This window comes from Barbatula barbatula (genome assembly GCF_947034865.1).
Source record: "Barbatula barbatula genome assembly, chromosome: 6".
Taxonomy (NCBI): Eukaryota; Metazoa; Chordata; class Actinopteri; order Cypriniformes; family Nemacheilidae; genus Barbatula; species Barbatula barbatula.
Window position 1 is genome coordinate 15,740,054 of NC_136765.1, and position 24,789 is coordinate 15,764,842.

At 42.4% G+C, this 24,789-nt stretch overlaps 1 protein-coding gene across 1 annotated transcript in view; it reads left to right on the forward strand.

Annotated features, from left to right (window-relative positions):
• Positions 1–24,789, forward strand: part of ush2a (Usher syndrome 2A (autosomal recessive, mild)) — a gene marked incomplete at its 5' end in the record, with an annotated part of 183,421 nt that overhangs the window by 134,900 nt on the left and 23,732 nt on the right. The window contains 7 exons of the mRNA XM_079458478.1: positions 1,657–1,855; positions 7,633–7,740; positions 8,130–8,313; positions 11,397–11,554; positions 14,730–14,888; positions 15,286–15,448; positions 24,230–24,584. Of these exons, the coding sequence (XP_079314604.1) occupies positions 1,657–1,855; positions 7,633–7,740; positions 8,130–8,313; positions 11,397–11,554; positions 14,730–14,888; positions 15,286–15,448; positions 24,230–24,584 (1,326 nt within the window). The remainder of the gene's footprint in view (positions 1–1,656; positions 1,856–7,632; positions 7,741–8,129; positions 8,314–11,396; positions 11,555–14,729; positions 14,889–15,285; positions 15,449–24,229; positions 24,585–24,789) is intronic.

Sequence of the window (24,789 nt, forward strand, 5' to 3'; positions counted from 1 at the left end):
TGTTAGTAATCCCTATATATTTACATTTTTACTTCCTCACAGCGTGTCTACACCTGAAGGCATAACACCAACATTAAAAAAGTTTTTTCTCATATCTCTAAAGGTGCTTCCACTTTCTTTTTTTTCTTTTGAAATCTTACATACATTATTACACCTTAAAGATATTTTGATTTGTTTATACATTTTTTGTTGCCGTTCTTTTTTTTCAAACCTGTGTGTACTGTTAAAGAAACTGAAACAGGGAGTTCTTCTGGAACAGTGTTGAACCAACGTTTACGGCATCTGAAGTGGAATAGAACCCGTTCTAGCTTGTTGTGTATCGTCCTTATAGCTGGTGTGGACAAAATACATTTTCCAATGTCTTATGCAGACACATTATAAATATGTTCCACAGCTCAAAACATTTATTTAAAAAATAAAAAAAAAAATAAAAAAAAAATAAACCCAAACACTTCCTTTGTTAGCCATTGGTCAATTAAACAGACTCCATGTTGCACTGGGCGGTATTGACTATTTTCACACTTTTTGAAAAATAACTTTACAATAGCTCTATAAAAATATTTTTGCACATTAAATTGTGATACAAGAATTCATTTTAACATTTACACATTCAAGTTGATCTCTGACTGACATTCATTTATCTTAAACCATTATAACAGTGGTCACAGTTACAGACACCTGTGGGTGGATCATTGATGAAGTTTTCTTATGAGCTTTTGTGTGTGTGTGATTTGCAAAACAGATCAAATAAATGCTTACAAATCTATACAGGCGGTAGTAATATTTTCCTACTGTCCTTTGTCTTTATCACAAGGTTACCTGCACGTATATTTACAAGCATTGTACCGCCAAGCTGCAAAACACTTGTAAAGGATAACCATAACCTTACTCCCACTTTCATTCTCATGTTATGAAGCTATTGCTGAGTAAACAGGATATTTCTAATAGCAAGCTAATGGAACCCGAGCAACAGCTGACTTCCTGCCATATTTGTTGTCTCCTTGTAAAAGATGTCACGGGCTCAGCAGATGAAAGAGTAAACTAACCTGTCTATCTTCTCTTTTTATGTCTTATTTAGGATCAGATTATCAATAACCACACAAATCTGCCAGGCCGTCGGCCAAAGTGCCAGAGGCAAAGTAAAAAGAACCGCTCAGACCGGTGTTAGGTCCATTTTTCTTTCCGCACCAGCTGCAGGGTCTCGTCCGGCACACCAATTGGCCGCCAATGATCCACTGCTTCTTTCTTCTTCACCCGTGCTCGATCGTTTTTAAGTGGAGTGGGATTAAGTTGTACACCTGCAAGCATTGCCCAAACAGTTGCAATTATTGTCCAACCCAATACAAGGGGAGCAATTACCACGGGGCACCCTGTTGTCGCTCAGCGGGACCCTGCTCGGCCAGCTCTGTTGTTGGGAATGAGGAACCTGATTTAATCTTTTTGGACACTCTGTGGGCTCACAAGCACATCAGGCCAGCGCCGGGCCGGCCTACGCATAGCCGAAAAAACACCTTAACCACCTCTCGCGGCCCTTTCCTAATAGTCTGCCACTCCTAAAGACAAGAGTTGAAAGCGCTAGTGACATTCTATTAGAGCAGGATATCCAATCCTCCATTAGGGCAAATTGCTCTGTAATTCTTTTTGGTGTGTGTGCAGGTTGTGGCAGTGACTATCCAGAGGGAGCCTGAGGGTATTGGTGCTCCGGTGGTGAGTCCACTGGGGCCCAGGGCCCTGAGGATCAGCTGGGCTACGCCCGCAAAACCGAACGGCATCATCCGGGAGTACTACATCAATCAGAGTGGCGTCGGAGTCATCCACACACATAAAAAGGGGAAGATGGCTTACAATGTAACAGGTACTGGATGGTGTGCTTATTTTTAAAGGACGTTTAGCAGTGCTGGTTGTTTTCTACTTTAGAAAATTTTACTTTAAGTAAAATTTTATTGAAGATTTTTTTCTATTTTACATGCTTTCCTGTGGCTCAAGGGTTAGAGCATGGCGCTAATGTCTTGGGTTCGATCCCAGAGGATTACACATAGTCAAAAACAAATGTATAATACGATGCAATGCAAGTCGCCTTGGATAAAAGCGTCTGCCAAATGCATGAATGTAAATATAAAATTATTATTATTATTTTTAAACTTATTTAAAGTAGTGATGGAATATTTTGACATTTGGATATGTGCAGTATTTAGGACTCAAGATTGCCTTTTACGTTTTAATCTGGATCACTAACGTTTAGATGTACATCAAATGACCAAATGTGTGACCACATTTAATGCCAGCTACCCATTTGCTGTTATGCCAAATGATATTAATACAGACAAATAATATGTTAATGAGTATTACATTTCTGAGCTGTCAAACATGAAATTAAGAAAATTTCGCTTCACCCGACAGCACTATGACTTTAACACAACAGAGTTATTGAATACTGAATGAGAGAGAGACAAAGTAAAGACAGATACAGTGCAAAGATCGAGTGATGTATCAGTTAAGCAGCGGAGAGCAGCCGCCCCATGCTGGCATTGACGGCTGCAGCAGCGAGCGATCGGGAGCGGGGATACGCCACGTCTCCTCCGTGTGCCCTGCCTTTATTTATGCATGCTGTTTCTGGAAGCCATCTAATGACTGAATTTACACCTGATTCCCGCAATGAGCAGCCTGCCTGCCCATCACTCCTGAGACCGCTGCTGATTTGTGGGGCTTCTTTTATCTGCCTGGGAGAGGAGCAGTGTTCTTGGCCCCGAGCCATCCGTCACCACTACAAGGGTACGCGCGGGGCTCACTCCCACTTTCAGCATCGCCCGACCCGCGTGGCAATGGACAGCTGCACAACAGCCAACACACACAGAGAGAGGGATTTAGATTAAGTGCTCACAAATCGCGTTCCAAGGAAGATTTCCATTTTCCATTATATCGCTAGGGGTTCGGGGGCAATTTTACCTAATCTTTTTGATACACCAATCTTCTACCGTTCTTGAAAATATTGTTATTATTTATAAGATTATTTATTATTTTTATATCATACAAAAATATATACAGTTTATTTGTTATTTGAATATAACAATAAAGTACATAAATCGATTATTGTTAACAGTATTAATGATAACAACAACGTTATTTATAGTTGAATATATTCATGTGCTTTTGAGTGATTATTGATGATTATATTGTATAATTTATAAAGCATATTTACAATTTTAATTTATTAGTATTATTATTTAAAATTAATAAAAATGTGTAAATAATAATACAAAATTGCAAGGCTAATACTAGCTGTATTTTAATTCTTTTAAATCATCTTATAAATGCACCCCTGTGCAAACAGCACATATGGCGTAAGTGTCTCTCTCTAGAGGCTGTGAAACGCATAACTCATGCACAGAGGAGAAGAAAGAGCGCTGCTCACTCCGGCCCATCGACACTATCAGCGTCGTGATTATCAAACCTGAGTCAGGCACAGAGTTTCGGGAGCGTCTGATCTCTTTCCAGCCAGGATTAATCCTGAATGAATCGCGTGCAGGGAGTCACTTCTCTGAGAGGGAATACTAACATTACATTAAGCAGGAAAGAATGACATGCTAATTGTCCAGGACGAAATATTTTCAGTTATTTTTAAATGTTTGGTGCTCTGTTGTGCCGTTTAAATTATATGTGAAGGTACGGTAAAGCCTAAAAACAGTGGATTTGTTCTTCTTCGTGAGGAATCTTCTCTGAGGTTCTCTGTTGTCTTCTCTGGACAGAAGATGAAGGAACGGACCTCCCTCCTCATTTCATCAGCTATCAGCCACTGTCTGTCTGTGTACTCCAAAGGGAGCGCTGGGAAGCGCAGCTTCTTTGTAAATAAGCTCGAAATCAGCTGGGGCAAGTCAAAGCTGACCAAATATATTTTTGACGCCGGTGAGGGGCTCTCTGAATCCTCTTTTCCTCTAAAGGCCCTGAAGTTGGCAGCGACGGCACGCGACAAACCAATCAGCCAGTCTTGGGGAGCCGAGAGGGAGGAAATCTGATGCCATTTTTGGCCGGCTGGCAGTGTGGCGTGTTTAAGACTTGGCTGGGGGTGGTAACAGGCGTGGGCGGATTCTCTGGCTGAGTGGTGCAGCAGCGGCGACGGTGTTCAGTCGCTGGCAGGGGTTGCAAAATGCCTTTGCTCCAGGTTCCCTTTGTGGAGAGGCTGTAAATCCGAGTCGAGACTTCCATGTCCCTCTGCACAGAGCTGGTAAATCCTTCCAGTGTTTTGTGCGTCCCTGCGCTCCACATCGACTGCTGCTGCGAAGTACCTTCGTGCTCCTTAAAACCTTTAAACTTCTTGTGCTCCCTCACTTGACATGATTAAACACACACACTGTATATTGTTCAAGCTTCCTGCTTGCTTTCTCTGTGGCTACAAAACTTTAAACACTTTAAACGCCACATAGCCACTGGATTACAGCCTTGCCTTCTTTTTTAAGCTTGTTAAAAAACATGAATGCAATTTTGGTTGCAAAGAGCTCACATTGCAATCCATACCATCAAAAAAGGCTAAAATGAACTGAAATGTGTATGATACATACTGTAAATTGAAAATTTATTGTGTTCGAACATCTCTTTGCTCGCCTTTGTAACGGCGGAGCCTTGTGCACGTCCACGCACACCGTGAGCTCCGGCCCTTATCATGCGACAGCACTTGCAATGACAAAGGCAGTTCCTGTCCCCTTTGTTATTGTAATGAATGGAGACCAAATGAACTACATCAATAATTAAATCGTTATGAGTTTTAACTTTTAACACATTGGGAAATATGCAGTTTGACAAATTAAATAGAAAAATGTAAAGCTTTAGTTGCCTATAAATAAAAATGAATGCTGTCCCAGGGGTCAGTATTGTTCGCTTTTATTTCAATGGGGAACAGGATGATTTGTTTACATTTTTACATGAAATGTGGCTTGTTTAAATCATTTATTGTAACTTACAATATTAGTGTATTTACTGTAATAAATTATGTTATCGTTTGTTTAAATCAGTATAGAAAATAAAACTGAAAAAACAGTAGAAATGCCAATATGCAATAGTGTTGTTTGTTGCAGGTCAATTTATATACTCTATGCCTATCAGATAAAATGCAAAAGTTTGGATTTCTCAAATAATCTAAAATATGTTGCAGAAAAAACTATTGCAGTGCTTATTGCTCTCAATTATATAAATGATGTTGCAAGTCATCCGTCTAATTGGACAGTTGCAAATTAATGACTTTTAATATGCAGTACAAACTTCTTCTGTATTTATTACCAGATCTTACACCTTTTAACTTATTTATAACTGCAAATAATTTTAGGTGTGTCTATTATTAATATACAATTAATTCTAATAATTACATTTTACTGTGTTTACTAATATCTGATGATAATATCTAGTGTAAAGTTTGCGTATGTGTATGAAGTACTTAGTTCGTGGGCAGCACCGGCATCTTCCAGCATTCCCTATACCTGGGTTATCCGACTCCCGTGTGTAGCCGTTCTATCAGGGTACACTGAGGTCCGATAGAAGAGAAGAACCTGCCTCCTAAATTATGTGTGAGCGGGGGGGAAACTGATCCTATAAAAGGCATCATGGGTAGTCTCCTAGCTTGGCCGACAAGTGGAGCCCACAGATCGCTTCATAATCCCCTCCAGACAGAAAAAAAACATTAAGTAATTGTAGACAGGAAGTGGGCACTTAATTATTTAGAGGTTTTATCAATGTGGCAGGTAAGGTGAGTAAGCATTGCAGACCTTTTCTCATCAAGCCTCCACATTCAGGGATGGCACATATCGGCCATCATCTCCTCATATTCTCTAATGCAAACAATAAATGGCAGGTTGTCAATAAAAGACCTTTTTATATCATTTATTACATCACACGTCCTCACCGTGCTGTACAGAGCAATTTGGATGACAGTTACGGCTTTGTTTCACTTTGTGTTAGCCGCGTGCTACAAATGGGTCGGTGTGTGCTTCGTAGGGTTAGCTAAAATCATTTTTTGCACCTGGATTTATTTATTTATTTGCAGTTTTGAGTAAAGGTGCAAGTGTCTTTTACAAGCTAAGAGTGCCCCCTTGAGTTTGAATGAGAATTTATATCAAGAGCAAAAAAGTGATTGTTACATCTTGTGTGACATTATAAACAGAGATTTTTTCATGAATAATTTTTTATTTTACATATACATACATATTATTATTTACAACTTTATTATTTTGTTACATGCGATATTGCAACTCTAAGTCCATGTCTGAAACAATCATTTTAATTTTATTAACATTATTTTATTATTTTACGTTTAATTTTCCCACATGAAAAAATACATTTGGAGTCTAAAAGATTGTATAATATTTATTTCACTAAATTCCCTAAATGTTTCTTTTACACTATAATCCCAATAATGTAATATTCCTGTTAGGTTCCCAAGAGTAGACTGATCACTAAATTAGGTTGGATTTAAACCGTGGGTATTACTCGGCCTTGCTCAACGGGTAATACTAAGAATTTACCCCTCAACGTTATAATAGCCTAACCCTTCTAGAATACACACCTGGACATGTTTTGCATGCCGCTTTGTGAAATTAGGCTTTAAAGGCAGTTCAGCTGCAGTCCTCTGCGTTTAGTATGCTCAACAGAATTCTTTACTTAACCCAAACACAGCTCAACGTTCTGAAAACATTGATCTGTGTTTGGGTTAAATGAGAGAGGCCAGCAGGCATACTAAACAGGAGGATGCGTGAGTTTCTCCAGATGTAGAGGCAAAGCTGGCACTGTGCGCCGATGCTCGACGGACACAGGCGCGGTTTTATTGGGTGTGTAGAGTTCATGATTAAAGGGAGATTTGAAATATTTCGGTATTAGAACCAGATTTAGAGTTGGGACTGCTGTATCCTAATATTAATGGTATTTTGTTAGACAGTAAATGACTCTTACTTTGATTACCTTCATTTGTATCATTTTAATTCATTTTAAATATACGTTTGTAATGTCAAATATGTGATTTAGAATTATTCATATACAGTGAAAAGTTATATTTTTACAATAAGTTAAATTTGTATTTATTTTAACATTTTAAAAATAACGATTTGTATTTGTGCTGAAAGATTAGATTAGAGTATTTTTTATACTTATACATTATTTTAGACCTTATTTGAAAAATTTGAAACCTCATTATAAGATACTCCTGAATATTTACTGGTGTCATGTCAGACACATTTCCAACAGTTATATGTTTAGATCAGCTGTATAAGATGTTTAAATATTAATGCATTTTTATTGTATTATTTATAGTAATCATCTACACACACACACACACACACACTCACACACACACAAACATAATATGGTTAGTTGACAAATAAATGTGCAAATGTTTCAGCAAAAAACTAGCATGAGAGATTTATCTTAATTGTTATTAATTTATTTTAAATGTTAATCATATATTTTATTATATAAAATAGTTTATTCATATTATTAATATAATTTATTATATAATAATAACAGCTTTTTAAATAAATGTTTGCTATGTCACACCATCATGTACGGTATATTTGTTAACTACCTAACATTTTAGAAATAATTGTGTGATCCAGTATGCATGTTAAAGGCATTGTATTTATATGTTTTTTTTAGATCTGCAGCCCCACACCAACTACAGTTTCATTATTGTGGCATGCACTGCAGCTGGCTGCGGAGCAAGTCAGCCATCTATGGGCCACACACTGGAAGATGCACCAGCAGGTTATTGCACTCACATATACACAAACATTATATTGAGTCACTAACATGCAAACAAACAAATCCTCTCATTAAAACATTAAAGTTTTTATAGAATTACATAAAGTGACATTCATTTCTTAGGTAGTATTATACTTTTGTATGTGTGCATGTGCATGTGTGTATATTGTAGAGAGAGAGAGATAGAAATGTAGAAAGAATCTCCATACCATTTTCAATTGTATTATTTACATCTGTTTAAACTTCTGTAATAATTCTGTAAAGGCACAGAAAATGTGAACATTTCAGAGGGTTTAAAAAAAATCTATGTACTACATTATAAAGAAACAAAATAAAATGTGTCATCCTGGCATGCTGTCAAGCATCTGTCTCTTAATCTCTGATCGGTCTAGACATATGGGCAGTTCCCAGGCACATACAGGTGAACTCCTCAGCAGTGGAGCTGTACTGGAGCCAGCCGTCCAAACCCAACGGCCTAATCTCCCGGTATCGGCTGCTGCGTGACGGAGTGGTCGTCTTCAGCAGCGACGGAGAAGAGACGAGCTACACAGACGCTGGCCTTCAGCCCAACACCAGGTTCTATCTATGAGCCATTAGCACTTGATACTCGATGCCATCTAATCCTATGTGTGTCTTAAAGAATCCAGGGACTCTACAATAACAGAGCTCTTTGGTAACAGACCTGCTCTGATACCAAATCATTAAAAGTTTTTAAGAGGAGCGAGCAGGGAGGCCAGCCAATGAGCAGCATCATTGGCTCGGAAAGTCGCATTGATCGCGTTCCCCCCGTGACTCGGGATAGCACAGCTACCCAGAACTTTTCTACTGTTGATGGAGACAGAAACTTAAAGGCTCTTATGGGAATAAAGATGAAAAACAAGTTTAAGTCAGGTCGTGTTTAACTTTAAGAATGTTAGCAGAATCCATTGACTTGAATTCGATGTCTGTCTATAAAACAGAATTGAATGGGTACCACCGTTGTTCAAAATTCTTCAAAATATCTTCTTTGGTGTTCTGCAAAAGAAAGAAATTCATACTGGTTTGAAATAAAGGGTGACAGAATTTTCATTTTTGGGTGAACTATCCCTTTAAGAATGCTTTGGGCAAATTGACCTGTTTTGGGTTCACCTGACCCCATTCAGCACATGTTTTACTTTTATGTAAGATGAAAGCATTGAACACGAGTCTGACAGATTGGCATAAGGTGTCTTTTGTAAAGTAATAAAAAAGTAATCTTTAAGATGGCTATGGTCTAGCTGTGTACCAAATAACTAAAGATATAAACTAGATCATCATTGGACAAAAAATAAATCAGCAAAAAAATATATATAAATTTTGATATGTTACAGAAATTCATTTCTTTCACCAGTCTTGTTATTTATAATTATACCTTGGCATCTGGCAAATCTGTTGGTCGGCTGTGATCCAAAAATGCACAGAGGCACGCCATGATAAATAATGAGTTAGTTTGCACAATATATTGTGTAAATATTTGCAATGGTTCAGTCTCATAAGCAGCTTAAGATACAGGATAAAGCTGTTTGTTTCATTATTTTACAATCAGTGATTCTGAGATTGTTCAGTGCATTTTTATATCTATACAGAGAGAGAGAACGCAAGATCTTTTTAACCCCATTTTCATCATGCAGGTCTATTTCCATATGATTTAAACAGTCAAAACTATCTGTGTCCACTGATTGGACATTTGGACAGGTCATTCGGTCACATGACCTCCCTGGTGTAGCTTAACACAGACCATCCGCGGGATAGCCATGCCGTGTAATTTGCCATAATTCCAGATGACCTGCCAAAAGGAATTCCCTTCCTCTGTGCTATTCCCCTTTCCTCTCTTCTTCCAATTTAGCTCAATAAGGAGCGTTACAAAGGCAGACGAGTGCTTCATTACCCGGAGAGCTATAGTCTGATGTGGGGAAACAGTTAACCGTGAGCTGGGGGGGTTCTGCTAGCACTCCTGCTCATTGATTATTTATGACAATGTTGATTAGCTGTCACTTACCTCCCCATCGGAGAAAGTCTCTGTGACGAGTGAAATATTAACCTTTCTCCCTCTGGGGAAACAGGTTAGCCGCTCACCACCACCTTTGATTCGCCACTTTGTGTTTATTTGACTTAAAATATGCAATGTATACTGTTTCTGTATGGCTGATCTCTTACCTCTGGAGTGTATGTTTGTGTGTGTGTGTGTGTGTGTGTGTGAGTGTTAAGCGCTCTCTGATAAATATGCCTCTCCAATGCTTTTATTGCGCTTGATGAGCGTGGTATATAATGACTGATGTGACTATTTTAAAGGCATACTGTTGGAACAATAGTTAATGTGGAGGTATTAATGGCCGGCTTTGGAGTTTATGGCAAATTAAAAGCCTTTAATGTTGAACATGACCCACATACATTGCTAATTCAGACCTTTGCACTGACACCCATCTCCGTTTAAAAGGCAAATCTATCTTGTGAAGTCATGTATGTGAGGAAGAGCCTCCTGCAGAGTGTTTTTATAACCTGCATCAAGCCGCTAATACATGCGCGCGCACACACGCTCTCCTTTCTATTCACATGCGTGTTCGTTCGGAGCATCTGTCAAGCCTTTCAGAGATCACAGTGAAGGGGCTGATCAGCATTGCATTAACAGTGTCATCTGTTTAATAGTATCACACCGTATCGATCCGGCAGAGACTTTTCGAATGAATCAAGTCTAATATAAAAGTGAAATTAAAAGGCACAGGCAGTTTAGATGTTGTTTATTGTAATCGCTCCATTTATATCAGAAGCTAAATAAAATAATAGTTTAAAAATAAATATATAAATTCTAAATTCATTCACCATTTATTCATCCTCTCGTCATTTTAAACCTGTATCACTTCTGCAGAACACAAAAGAAGACATTTAAAGAAAGTTGGTAACCAAGCAGCACTTCACCCCATTCACCTCTTTTTATGGACAGAAATCCAATGCAAGTCAATGGGTGCCATTTAAAAACCTTTTATGTTGTTAAGTAATATTTAAGTATTTAGGAAAAGTTCAGAAATTATTTATTTATGTGATAAGATTATGATGATTATGATGTCAGTCATTTTACATGCTGTTGGATGACTTAATGTTGCTCCTGAGATTTGATTTTGTTGAAATTAAACAGACACTGACCAAAAATGGCCACAATACATCTAGAAATGCTGATTAAAAGAAAATTTCAAATGGTCTCTACATTTTTCCCTGCAGCTGTAATTACAAAATAACTCCATGAAATACTTGATTCAGAATGGTCAATTGTTGTGGTTTCCATTTTTTCTATTATTACTGCTAAATATTTAATTCTGAATTCAGATTAAGAGAGAGTTGCATTTGTGCTTTTACAGTACACAACAACATTTGGTCTTTAAGCGTCTTCTCAGCGCTCTGTTGAAAGACGCTCATCCTCAAACTAAACTGTGCTTGCTGTGAAAGACACGACTTAATGGCAGAATCAATGCACCCGCCTCTCTCGTGTACAATGAATTATTAAACGCGGCATCGACTCTCACCTGAAATGGAGAATTGCAGAAACAGAGGCAAATTTAACTTCTGTGACAGGAGACTTTTAAGCTAATAGCATAATTTAGTTTCGTTGTTTACTTATTTATCCCCTATCTGTCTTTGTTTCGCAGGTACGAGTACGAATTGGAGGCCACCACGGGTGGGGGCAGCAGCCTTAGCGATGGGTACGTCATTCAGACCCCTGTCTCCTCCCCAGAAAGGATTCCTCAGCCGTACAATGTCAGCCTCCGTGGCCCCCGCTCCATCTTTGTTGCCTGGTCACCCCCAGGTAATGTTTACAACCTAATACACTATGCAGGCTCTCTATTTAGCACTCATGCAAGGCTGATTTATCTCCACTCGGCCCCGGGAGAGTGACGGCACGAGAGGTGGGGATTTACGAGTAGCGTTGTGTGTAATTTAGCTGGAGCCCAACATGGTCGCGGTGTACATGCATCAGTGCGGGCCGGACGTAGATGGCTCCCACCAATCAATTAGCATTCATACCTAAGTGACGGCTTTTTGTACCTCTTGTGTGATTTAAAGGAGACTTGTGTGTAATGTGCTCGCCCTTCACCTACGTGTGCTCTCCCATCACTGTCCAATCCTGTCCCATTCATTCTCTCATTCCGCTATTGCTGTGGGGTTTAGGGGAAGTTCAGGTATGGGATATTATGTACTCATGAAGATCATTTGCAATTGTCTGGAACCAGTCAGACGACACGCATATGTTTGTTTGTTTGGATTTGATTTATTTCATGTGGTGTTCCAATATAAAACCCCAAAAAGTTGAGTTCAAGTTAAGACGGAATGTAGTGGACATATTGTTCGTACTTCTTGTAATACATAATAGACCAGAATGTATTTCAGTTTATTTTAGATTCTCTGATTGTACCAGGTCAACCATGAACCAAGCAAGCTCCAACCCCTAAATGGTAGCTCGCTTGAAATTTGAACACCAAAACCACCGAAAATACTAAAACCACCTTATATTCCACTTTTCTTGGTGTATAGCACTTAAGTGGTCAACAGTTTGCAGACAAATTTGTGACCCTGTTTTTGAAACCTAGGGTAAACTTAGGCTCAAGTAGTCATAGGGTCCTATCGTACACCCGGCGCAATATGGCGCAAGTGCAAGTGTTTTTGCTAGTTTCAGCCCGACGCAGATCTCATTTTCCCATCCTGCGGCGCATTGTTTAAATAGAAAATGCAAATTTGTGTGCCCATCGGTGTGTTGGTCTAAAAAATAGGTGTGATCAAGCGCATTGTTGGCCCATTGCTATTTTGAGGAACTGAAAATAGACTGCAAACCTGGTCAAAAGTGTAAAGTCAATGGCGCAATATTTTTTTAGTTGAGCGTGTTAGAAATATGCACCCATGGGCGGGTGCACAGCGCTCGTACATTCTGCTTATTACACACAGAGGGATTCATAGAAGCACACAATAATGCCAAATATTTATAACAATTTATTACAATTTAAAAGATTATTATTGTGAACATAAAGATAAAAGTAGATGGTCTGCTCTTCCGAATTCCGCCGTGTAAATAGAAATTCCGCCATGGGGCGATCACAACTGGCTAGAGATTAAGCATAAAAATAGTAAGTGTCGTAAGTGACTTAAGTATTACAAATGTGGGAAAGATACATTAATGCATGCATTTCAAAATTGTAATGTCAATTCCACTATTGTATACATTACAGAGTATTTAGTTCTATTACATCCAAAGTAACTGTAATTAAACTACAGAAAAAATAAGACTACTCCCTTATTTTACTTTTTTAATTACTTAGTAACCAGTTACACCAAACACTGCCCAAAATATAACTGGCTAGACATTTTAACTTGTTAGCAAATGTAATTTACTTGTTGTTGTTTTTTTTATTGTTATCAGAAATCAGGGCGCAAAAGTGCTCATGGGCAGTAATGTTTGTTTATATTGTTGCTTTGAACAGTCTGGCGAAAAACTAGAAATCCCTGCTCTATTGGATGTCTTTAGTTTTGTTTGGTTCTCATAATTTCTATTACAGACTGCAGCCCATAAGCTCCTCTATCAATCAGTCTCTGTGTTTACACTGTGAGACTGAAGCTTTGGGCTCATCGGCACATCCCACCACACATGGCCTGAGCGCCCCCCCACATGGCGAGCAAATGTAAACTCTCTCTCTTTTGCTCCACTGTGACCGTGTTGCGGGCTGACAGTACATATATTCCTTCCCAGTCAGCCAGACTGCTGTTGTGCACGCTAGAACCAACCACCCCGTGTGGCTGTCAGAACTGTGTGAATGCATTCTTTTCTAATCTGTATGCACATTTGTTTTCCTTCAAGAAGGTATGCGTGCGCGTTTTCGCACTTTCAAGAGTGATTTCATAGGCTACGTTCAAGCAGTCCTGATTGTCTGCCTTAGATGTTCCATCTTTTGCTATTATTGCCCCATTAGGGCTCTCTCCAGCGAGAGGGTCCTCTTAAACAACCTCAATTACCCCATAAGAGCCCTTAAACAGTCCTGATACCCACTGAAAACATTTACATAGCCCGAATCTCTTATTGACTTTACATTCCGAGAGAGGAGAGCAAAAAATCCAAGGCTTCAAACTACAATATCTCACGCTTGGTTAAGTCCGAATGCAGAAACCGGGTGCATTTTTACACCGCACCTGTGCTTGATGAATTAGATCTGATGGAATGTTCCTTTTTCTTTCCTTTGTGCCATTATTTCTTATTAGACTCTCATTTGAGTTGAAAGTGCAAAAACTCCAAAGTCAGTGATTAGTTGTAAATAATAGAACTTAGGGACCTGCGCGATTGAACTTCTTAGGCAAGAAGCTTTGATCAAAGCGTCGTCTAATTCCAGCGGGTTTTTGTATCTCTGGCAAAAGACTACATCTGCTCAGGGAGACGGCAATGAAGGAAGTTGAATAATTTAACTTTTTCATTTGTAAAGATAATCAGGCCGTTCTGAATACATCTCTGGTCTCATAAATGTTGAATAACCTATCAGCCTCCAGTTGCCGTAAATTATGAAAGGCGCTAGTGATGGGAATATTAACAAAGCATGGATGCTGCGACTCTCCATCCTTAAGTTTAAATGTATTACGGGAGACTGTGTGCGTGGGCGTCTGTCCGTGTGTTTAGGACACCGGTCGGATGGGCGAATTGGGGAAGCGTCTGGTTGCCCAGAAGGATGTTGAATCAAGGGCAAAGATTCCAGGAGTGACAAACACATTGTCTGTCAGTGTTTCTACTTAAAAAAGAATTACGAGTACACGTGGCTCTTCATATAATGTGATTTCTTACAGGTTGAACTGCTTGAGTGTTGGCAACATCATTTAGGGATTCTTAAATACACTTCGGTCACGTTTTGACACTTTTACACCTGCTTAAATGAGCAGAATTATCGTTTGCTTATTGGCTGTGGATATCAGTTGTTGTACGTGACCCGTTGCTTGTGTTTTATTTGTAGGTGTATATAATTCAAGTGCACCTTTGGAATACAACATCCTGCTGAATGCGGGCACTGAGCGACCCCTCGTTCGCCCGGCTGGACCGGAACACTTCCTGCTGCTACAGGGACTGGACCCATACACCGGATACCACATTCAAGTGCAGGCCTGTCAGCCAGGTGCTCACCTGACACCTAACCAAAACAGTACAATACAGTACAGCTTGTTTTTAATGTATTTGCTGAGGAAATGGTAAAATAAGAGAGTGCAAACAGGAAGTATTCTTACATAAAGGAATTAAATTAAAGAAAATTCTATCATCATTTACTCACCCTCTTGTCATTTCAAACCTGTATGGCTTTTTTGTCTACGGCAGAACACAAAAGAATATATTTTGAGGAATGCTGGTAACAAAACAACAATGGCACCCATTGACTTCCATTGTATGGGCACAAAACCACTGATACATTGCTCAAAAGATCTTTCTTTGTTTCGCTCAAAATAAAAAGTCATACAGAATTTTTTAATACACTTAAATAGAAATACGTCTTAAAAACTGCTTGTGTTTGTGTGCAGATGGTTGTGGTGTAGGATCGGGGGTGTCTTTTCGGACCCCTGAAGCAGCTCCATTGGCTCAGGACCCCCCAGTGCTTACTGCTATAGATGCAGGTGTTATAGAAATACGCTGGAGTCCACCTCACAAGCCCAACGGCTTTATAAATAAATACTTCATATACAGGTAAGCAGAAGCACAATGTAAAATTTCAGACATTTCTTTTTTTATTTGGACATTTCTATCCGCATTTCATTTAATTGGTTAAAGCTGGATTGTGGATGTAGGTCAGTCTAGACCAGGCAAACACGAAATCAAAAGCTTGTACATCACCAGCTTAAATACTTAAAATTTGTAATATACCAAAAATATATATATCAAAACAAAACAAGGTAATGTCAGCACACTTCAGCTCCAAAAAATTAAAATGTATTAATAGAGGGTATGCATTGACGTCACTTTCCCACATGAGCACGCCCGCCCCCTTGAGTGCCAGGACACGTTCCCTTGAGTGGTAAAACACCCGTCAAAATGGTTGCTTCCAATAGGAGAAACAAAGAATACGGGACTAAAGCACGCAATTATTTGCTGAAATAAAAAGCAGTTGGATTCGATGGTGATCCTTCCGACTTACATAGGAACCAGGTGTCCTTGGACACTGATATGTTGAGCAGAATTGCTTTTCCTGATAGTGTAAGCAGCCATTTTGCTAAGGGTTTTGCCAGTCTAGGGAGTGTGTTTTGGTGTGTTCGCGTGGAAAGTGACGTCACATGCAAACTTTCTATGGACTTTCACAAGTCTAGGATCAAAATTGTACAACCTTTTTTAGAATAAAAATGCTGTAAGAAACGATTGAGCTGTTTTAAAGCCAGCACACAACATATTTAAAAGCATTTTAATTATATCAGGGAGAACTTTTGTTAATGCCTTCTTATAAACATAAAAATATCCTGCTAGTCTCTAAAGGACAGATATTTTGTCGCGACTGAGGATGTCAGCTTGCACTTTAAACCAGTGCTTCTTTGTCAGGGTAACATCAGCAAACTGCTTGCCTGGGTGTGCGTGACATGTGCGTGTCCATGTGAGGGCATGTTTGAAAAGACGGCCGGAAACGTAGCGGAACACAAACAGTAATTATGCCATGACCTTGAGGTGAACAGGCCAATCACTGCTGGTTACACTTGTCAACAGTTTCTGTCCGACTGACAGCGGGAAAGCGCAGAATAGAGTACGGAGTGCTTATGTGGATATCAGCTGTATATCGGTGACTGTGCTATCTGAGAGAGGAGAAGAGATAGAGGCTGATGGGCAGCTCTAAATGGAAGATGACATCGCACTGCTGACTTTGATTATTCCGGGCACATTCGTTGCCGTTAGAGACCAATATGAAACAGAATGCTGCGATGCTCGCGCGGAGGGGATAAAGCACTGGCTGACATGGTACAATCACATCAGAATGCTCTGCTCAGCTGCGTTCTTCAAGGAGAACTGGGGGGGAGCTGTGCACCGGGGAGATGTTAACTCTATCATTATGCTGCCATCATTGGCCTTATGGTCGGAAACAATGCACCCGAACATGAAACTTCACCAATTTAAACCATTCGGGTTTTGAGTTGAAGGATTTCAGACATTGATCATATAAAACCATAAATCGAGATGTCTTCTAGACACATCTGGTCCACGGATGGCAGTAAAAACATTGTGTGCAGCAGGGGTATTCAATTAAAGTTCCAAGATGTCCGGTCTTTATATTTTCTTCCAAACAGAGGTCCGTACAATATGTTTTTAGAAAATAAAAATTTCATTAATTTAGTCCGGTTGGACTGTGGCTTTAGGGGAATGCCCTCTTAATAGAAGTCTGATAATTCATATTTGTAAATGAAAGAAACTACTGACAACATACAAACAGCAAACGTAATGTAACAATGAATTAATAAATGCTCTCATCATAAACAGATAACAAGTTTTTACTTGCTTAACTAGCATTTCCATTCCATTCATACCAGAACTACTTCTATCTTTAAATAATTTCTGGGTCTCTCCCACGCAGAGAACGCGCTCAAAGAGACGGAATGCTCTCACTGCGAGAGTATGAGTCTCTCCTCTCTGCGCTCGCGGATAGCTTTCTTTTCAGAGAGTGACTCCGCCCCTCGATCCCCGCCGCCTCTGCCCGCACAGGCCACTGTGCGTATGAAGCAGCGGGGTAGAGGAACTAAGCACTCGGGGAAGCGCCGAGCTCTTCCGGGTCCTCACGAAGGCAGTCAACGAACTGGGTCTAGAGTGGTCTCCCCCAGAGGAACCCACTCGCAGCCGCCTGGACGAATGGTTCTTGCCGGGGCGCCGTCAGGCCCCTCGTCAAAGAACTTCACCGTTCTTTCCGGAAGTTCACGGCGAACTCACAAAGTCATGGCGCTCCCCCTACTCGGCCCGTCTTCGACCTTCTTCCTCCTCTGCTCTTAGGGACGGCGCAGAGGAGAAAGGGTATGAGAAGCTGCCCCCCCTCGATGAGTCAGTGGCCGCACATCTGTGTCCGCCCACCGCCATCGGATGGAAGGCAAAAGCATCTCATCCCTCCAAGCCGTGCAGAACCACCTCGGCCCTCACTGGCGAGCATACTCGTCCTCAGGCCAGGCGGCTTCAGCGCTACACTCCATGGCGGTGCTCCAGGTATACCAGGCCAAGCTCCTCCAAGGAATGGACGAGTCCGACCCTGACCCTGTGCTCTTCAGAGAGCTACGGAGCGCAACGGATCTTGCTCTACGCGCCACCAAGGCCACGGCCCAGGCGATAGGAAGATCCATGGCCAGCTTAGTAGTGCTCGAGCGTCATCTGTGGCTGACGCTTACGGAGATCAAGGAAGCAGACAAGGTCCCCTTCCTAGACGCTCCTATTTCCACTACCGGCCTCTTCGGACCGGCGGTGGAGGGTTTCGCGGAACTCTTCACGGCTGCGCAGAAGTCTTCGCAGGCCATGAGACACTTTCTGCCGAAGAGACCCGGATCCAGCTCCGACGCAACAGCCGGTGAGAACCCCTGCTGCTCAGAAGACTCCGGGAGCTGACAGCCGTCAACGCTCCCGATCTGGACGACGCTACCTGCATCCTCCACGACAAGGTCCCCGGCCTAAGATCATGCTGGACCCTGCGCCTCAGGCCCCATCCTGAGACCGATGCGAGGAAGAGGAAGGCTACAGGGCCCGCTCCGGCTGGCCCTCCTTCAAAGACTGCTCTCATGTCCGCCTGGTCACTCCGTTCAATTCCGGATGCCGGCAAAATGTTGACAATGTGCAAAGTTGTAAGTGCAGGGCCTTTTCTAACGCCCACACCACGTTCTGCAAAATGTTTAATAAAACACAAACATTGTCAAAAAATGAGCGAGCTTCCTCTTCCATTGTCCTTGGGAGCCAAGCCCCCAAAGGGCGGCGTACCTCATTGCACCCAAACCCTTGCCACCCGGGCCAAGGCCTGGAGAGCCATCCCCGGTGTGTCAGATTGGGTTCTGGATATAAAATCCCGAGGATATTCACTCCAGTTTGCTCGTCGACCCCCGCGCTTCCGCGGGGTCGTCCCCACCCAAGTACAGGACTCAAATTCACACGTTCTGCGCACGGAGTTGAGGAATTTACTGGGAAAAGGAGCCATAGAAATGGTTCCCCCAGACCAATTCGAGTCAGGCTTCTACAGCCGGTACTTCCTCGTACCAAAGAAGGACGGCGGCATCCGCCCCATCCTCGATCTCAGACATCTGAATCGCGCCCTTATGAAACGGCCCTTCAGAATGCCCGTCACAGTCGATTCTTGAGATTCGCCTACGAGGGAATTGCTTATCAATACATGGTCCTTCCATTCGGACTCTCTCTAGCTCCCCGCACTTTCACGAAGTGCATGGATGCGGCTCTTTCCCCTCTCAGACAGAAGGGAATCCGCATTCTGAATTACCTCGATGACTGGCTTGTCCTAGCCCAGTCGGAGGACGAGCTAAGGTCCCACAGATCCCTCCTCCTCAGCCACCTGGAGTGCCTGGGACTCAGGATCAATCTTGCCAAGAGTGCACTGTCACCCAGCCAACGTATTTCGTTCCTGGGAACAGTCTTCGACTCAAAACGCATGACCATCAGAATATCGCCAGAACGAGCTCTGGTCATCCGACGGCTTGCGGCCTCATTCACACCCGGGGTTTCACGCCCCCTCAGGGTTTTTCAGAAAATGCTGGGCCTTATGGCCTATGCATCTCAAGTGCTGAGTCTGGGCATCCTCCGGATGCGCCCCCTCCAGTACTGGCTGAAGCCCAGAGTTCCTCCACATGCTTGGCGTCTTGGACGTCTGCGTGTTCTGGTGAACCAAGCCTGCGTAACCGCCCTAGCCTCGTGGAAAGATCCAACACGGGTTGGGGGGCTCTGTGCGATGGGGAACCGGCCTTCGGCCTCTGGTCGAACCAGGAAAGAAGCCTCCATATCAACTACCTGGAAATGCAGGCAGTATGGTTGGCTCTCCGCTACTTCCTACCGGTGCTAAAAGATCGTCACGTCTTAGTCCGATCAGACAGGATGACGGTGGTATCTTACATAAATCACCAGGGAGGCCTCTCCTCAAGACACCTTTTTCCCTAGTATTTCACCTCTTGGAATGGGCCCAGTCCAATCTGCGCTCACTGAGGGCAACTCATGTTCCAGGCAAACTGAACCGGGGAGCAGATATGCTATCTCGGAGCAATGTTCCTTCGGACGAATGGACGCAAATCGGTTCAGCAAATCTGGCAAATCTTCGGCGAGGCAGAAATCGACCTTTTCGCTTCAGAAGACAATACTCATTGCCCGACGTACTTCTCGAAGGGCAAGGACACCTTGGCCCACACTTGGCCCAACCGGCTCCTCTATGCTTTTCCCCCGATCGCGCTCTTGCAGCAGACGATCAGGAGAATCAGGGATCAAGCGCACCGAGTGTTATTGGTAGCCCCTCTGTGGACAAACCAGCCTTGGGTCGCAGATCTCTCCCAGCTGCTAGTAGCAGCCCCGTGGCCCATTCCCCTGAGGCGGGACCTCCTCTCTCAGGCAGGGAACACGATATGGCACCCCCAGCCAGAGCTGTGGGCTCTGCACCTTTGGCCTCTCGACGGGAGCCTACGGACCTCCCCGAGAGCGTACTGAACACCATATCCCAGGCAAGTGCCCCGTCCACTAGACGTCTCTATGCCCTCAAATGGTCTGTCTTCGCCTCCTGGTGTGCACCACGCGGCGCTGACCCGGTGTCCTGTGACATATCGCTGATACTGTCATTCTTACAAGAGTTGTTGGATAACGGCCGTGCCCCTTTCACGCTCAAAGTCTATGTGGCAGCTATTTCAGCCTCACATACCCACATCGGAGGAAAAGGAGTGGGCAAGAACGACCTTATCGTTCGTTTCTTGAAGGGCTCCAGGCGGCTACACCCCCCTCGCCCTCTTACAGTTCCCACTTGGGATCTGCCCACGGTCCTGAGGGCTCTAAAGGGTCCTCCCTTTGAGCCTCTGCTATCTGCGGACCTCCGTTCATTAACGCTCGAGACCGCTCTGCTTCTCGCTTTAGCATCGGTGAAGCGTGTGGGTGAACTACAGGCTCTCTCTGTGAGCCCATCCTGTCTTGAATTTGGGCCTAACGACGCCAGGGTCGTCCTCAAACCAAGGCATGGCTATGTACCTAAGGTGCTCTCTACTCCGTTCAGAGCACAGGTTATTACGCTCTCTGCTCTCCCCTCCTCCGAGCGGGACCCAGAGCTTAGTCTGCTCTGCCCAGTCAGAGCATTAAAAATATACAATTGAGCGCTCCGCCCTATTCAGACGGTCGGAACAGCTCTTCGTGTGCTTCGGTGACCGCACCAGAGGGCCCTCGGTCTCGAAACATAGACTATCAAAGTGGATAGTTGAGGCTATATCGTTGGCGTACTCTTCCTTGGGCCTTCAATGTCCCACGAGAGTTAGAGCCCATTCCACTAGAGGCATTGCCTCTTCCTGGGCATGGTATAGCGGTGTCTCTATAAAAGATATCTGTGCGGCGGCCTGCTGGGCTTCGCCGTCCACTTTTACAAGATTTTACAATCTGGATGTTCCGGCCCTTCAGGCCCGGGTCCTTTCTGCTTGAATTAGGTCGCTGAGCCCTGGCTCTATAGCCACGCCAGCGCTTAATAACTTTGGGACGATAACCGGACTAGGCCACCTACTAGCTTGGCCTTCTCTGCATTTCAGGGTTTCCCTGTTCTACCCCGTCTCCGAGCCAAGGCTCCGAGACTATCTGTGTTTTTCGTTCCATCTGTAGCACGGCGTGATTATACTGGTTCCCCATAGCGTCCTGCTACGCAGTACGAGTGAAGTATCGATAGGGAACGTACTCGGTTACTAACGTAACCTCGGTTCCCTGAGATACGGGAACGAGTACTGCGTTCCTTGCCGTGCTACGAGCTGCATTGTTGTTGCTTCAGTCGAAGTAACCTGAAGACCCTATGGCGATGTGTCTGCTTATATAGCCATAAGCCCCGCCCATTTTGGCGGGTGCCATCGCCATTGGTCCGGCAGCTCCGCTACGATTGGTTGAATGTTTTACTTTTTTCCAACCAATCACCATACAGTTTTCACTGCGCTATTGAATTGCTTCAGTCATCGGAGAAAAAGGAGTTTTCCCATAGCGTCCTGCTACGCAGTACTCGTTCCCGTATCTCAGGGAACCGAGGTTACGTTAGTAACCGAGTACGTTTTGAAAACCCAGCAAAAGTATTTTCACTGTTTTCTACATAAAATCATCCTGCAGAATATTCTACGAAAAAATTAAAAATATCTTCAATATTGAATGAATAATGCCATTTTAAAAATTTAAATGAATGCTTGAAATTAATCTTTGATGCTTGTTATCTAATATTTAATTAGATTATGAGTCTTTAGCCTGGGTTTTCTCAGGGTTACAAATGTTTACATACTGATCCAAGGGTTAATACGAAGCGCGTTTATCACTAAATAAAGATATTAGAAGATATAGCAGAAAAAGATCAATTACATACCTTAAATGTTCCTGAGAATGCGTGTGATTTGATTCTCCATTTTGTAAGACGCGTGGCTTAAACAACAAATATTTTAAATGGTTTATCAGCCTATTTCTCGCGGTCCAGATGGAATGAAGCAAAGGTCCGGATCCGGCCCGCGGATCTGCTAATTGAGGATGACTGGTGTACAGCATCTCCTCCCTGTGGTTTTGTGTGTGTGTTACTAAAATGCTAAGGTATTAGTCAAGGGCATCATGGCTTGTTGACCAATGTCATTCAAATGCAAGGTCAGATCAACCTAAGCTCGCATAAATCTTAAGAAAATATCATTAGCATAGCCGCAGATGCCACTGCATTCCGAAGAACGCATGACTGGATTTCACCTCAAGCCTGATTTGGAGCCGATAAACCCGCATCACATTCATGAGGCAGAGAATTCACACATGGCTTAAAGGACTTGGAGTATTATTGTATCTGCTCATCTTAATTCCAGCGATCAGCGCCGCGCTAAATGTAATCGCTTTAATGTGCTATTGTGTATGTATTCAGCTCATTGGAGGTTATCTGAGATTTTAAAGCGGGTCTCCGCTACTCGGCTGTTTGCTCTTAGTGTATGTAACTTACAGTACACAGGGGAATGAGGATTTACCTGGGATAGACTTTTGCTGGCGTACAGAATTATTCTAAATTTGTTTCTAAAATGTTGCTGTTTATATTGCATTCAGGTAGTTTCCGATTTATTATATATTATATACCCGATATATTGCATTCAGGTAGTATTGCGGTGAGACAACACAGATGTTTATGTGATTTACTCTAGGGGACTGTTACATCCTCAAAACAACTGGACTTCATATCATAAATAAATATATTTTGATGTAATAGTAAGGCTTACAGATAAAGCATTAAAAAAAATTACATTTTTATGTAATATGGGTAAGGGCAAACAACAATGGACTCAACAGAACATCTGTGGCATATAGGCACAGCAAAGTCTTAAAGGCACAGCAGCAAAATTATAGAATTTCATTATTAACATTTTTAAGGGTCAAGGAGATGCATATTTTGTGGTATTTCAACCCAGGAGAATGAACAAACCCAATAGTTTGGCTATAATTTAACCCACGCTGGGTTATTTCAACCCAAATATCATCAGTTGTTTTAAGCCGTGGTTGTGTCAAATACTGTATACACAATTGTCTGGGTCAATTAACCCAACTGTTGGGTTAATCCATTTTTACCCAATGCTGGGTTGAAATAACCCCCCAAAAATTTGAAGTGTATCACTGCTGTTGGTGCATATCGAAAACCTTACCTTGGAACTGTATAGGGGAATATCTTTATAAAAATAAAAAAAATGGTGATATGACTAGTGACATCCAAAGTTCTTGTATTGCAGTTACAGTGTGTGCAGAACAGACTGCTGTTTCCAGCTGTGTGCTGTAGTTTAGCTCCATGGTGTGAGACGTTCCTCCCCCCTGCCGGCCTCTGTTTGGTTTTATTTTAATGCGCTGGGTGAGATTAGGCCATTGTGGTGCAAGTGGGGCCGGCAGGGGCCACATTAGAGAGTTGAATGTCATTTTCTCCAGCAGCATGGAAGCCAGGCCTCTGATGTGGAGGAATTAACGAAGCTTGAGCGAATCACAGCACTCTGCCCCTACCCCTTACCTCCTCTGTGTGTTTTTCAGCCTCTTTTCTCTGACACCCTCACTGGATTGTTTGTTTTTCTTTGAGCCTTGCTTTCAACCGGAGCTGTACTTTCATTCGATGTTTTACTCTTAAACAACACACAGTAACACTTTGCCCAAAATCAGGCGTTTGACTGTTTTTCTACACCAGAGAATAAAACAAACAGCATTAGTATTAATGACTATTGTAATGTTTTTATCAACAATATTCTTTTGATGTTTTTCCTTGGTTTGTCATAATATTTAATGTCATCTTAAATTCTTCCCCTTTAGACAACCAAAAGGAACTCAGGAAGAGCTGCTAGTCTTCATCTGGACCGAAGGTGCCCTTCATTTCACAGATGCCTCTGACTCCCTTTTACCATTCAGAGAATATCAATACAGGATCTCCGCCCAGAATTCTAAAGGCTCCGCCTCCAGCTCCTGGGCCTCTGTGCGCACTCTTGAGGCAGAACCGGAGGGCTTGGATCGACCCACTTCCCGTCCCTCAAGTGCCTACTCTATTCTGCTGAGCTGGACTGAGCCGAAGGTGCCAAATGGAGTGATCTCAAAGTACAGACTGGCGTATCAGAAAATACCCAAAGATCCAACGTTCTACACCACAACTATAACCGCTCTTACAGTTACGGTAATGTACTTATACATATAGTTTGGAATGCTGTCATAAACTATGTGCAAAGTAACGGGGCATTATACAGCAGTCACACAAATGAATTTCTCCAAGATCTGGAAAAGTTAGAAGCTACTGTATGTGTAAGTAAAACTTTTTTTTAGGTTCAGGTTATTTATGGAACAAAATGAATCTGAAACATGTTTCATTTGAAACCTTATAG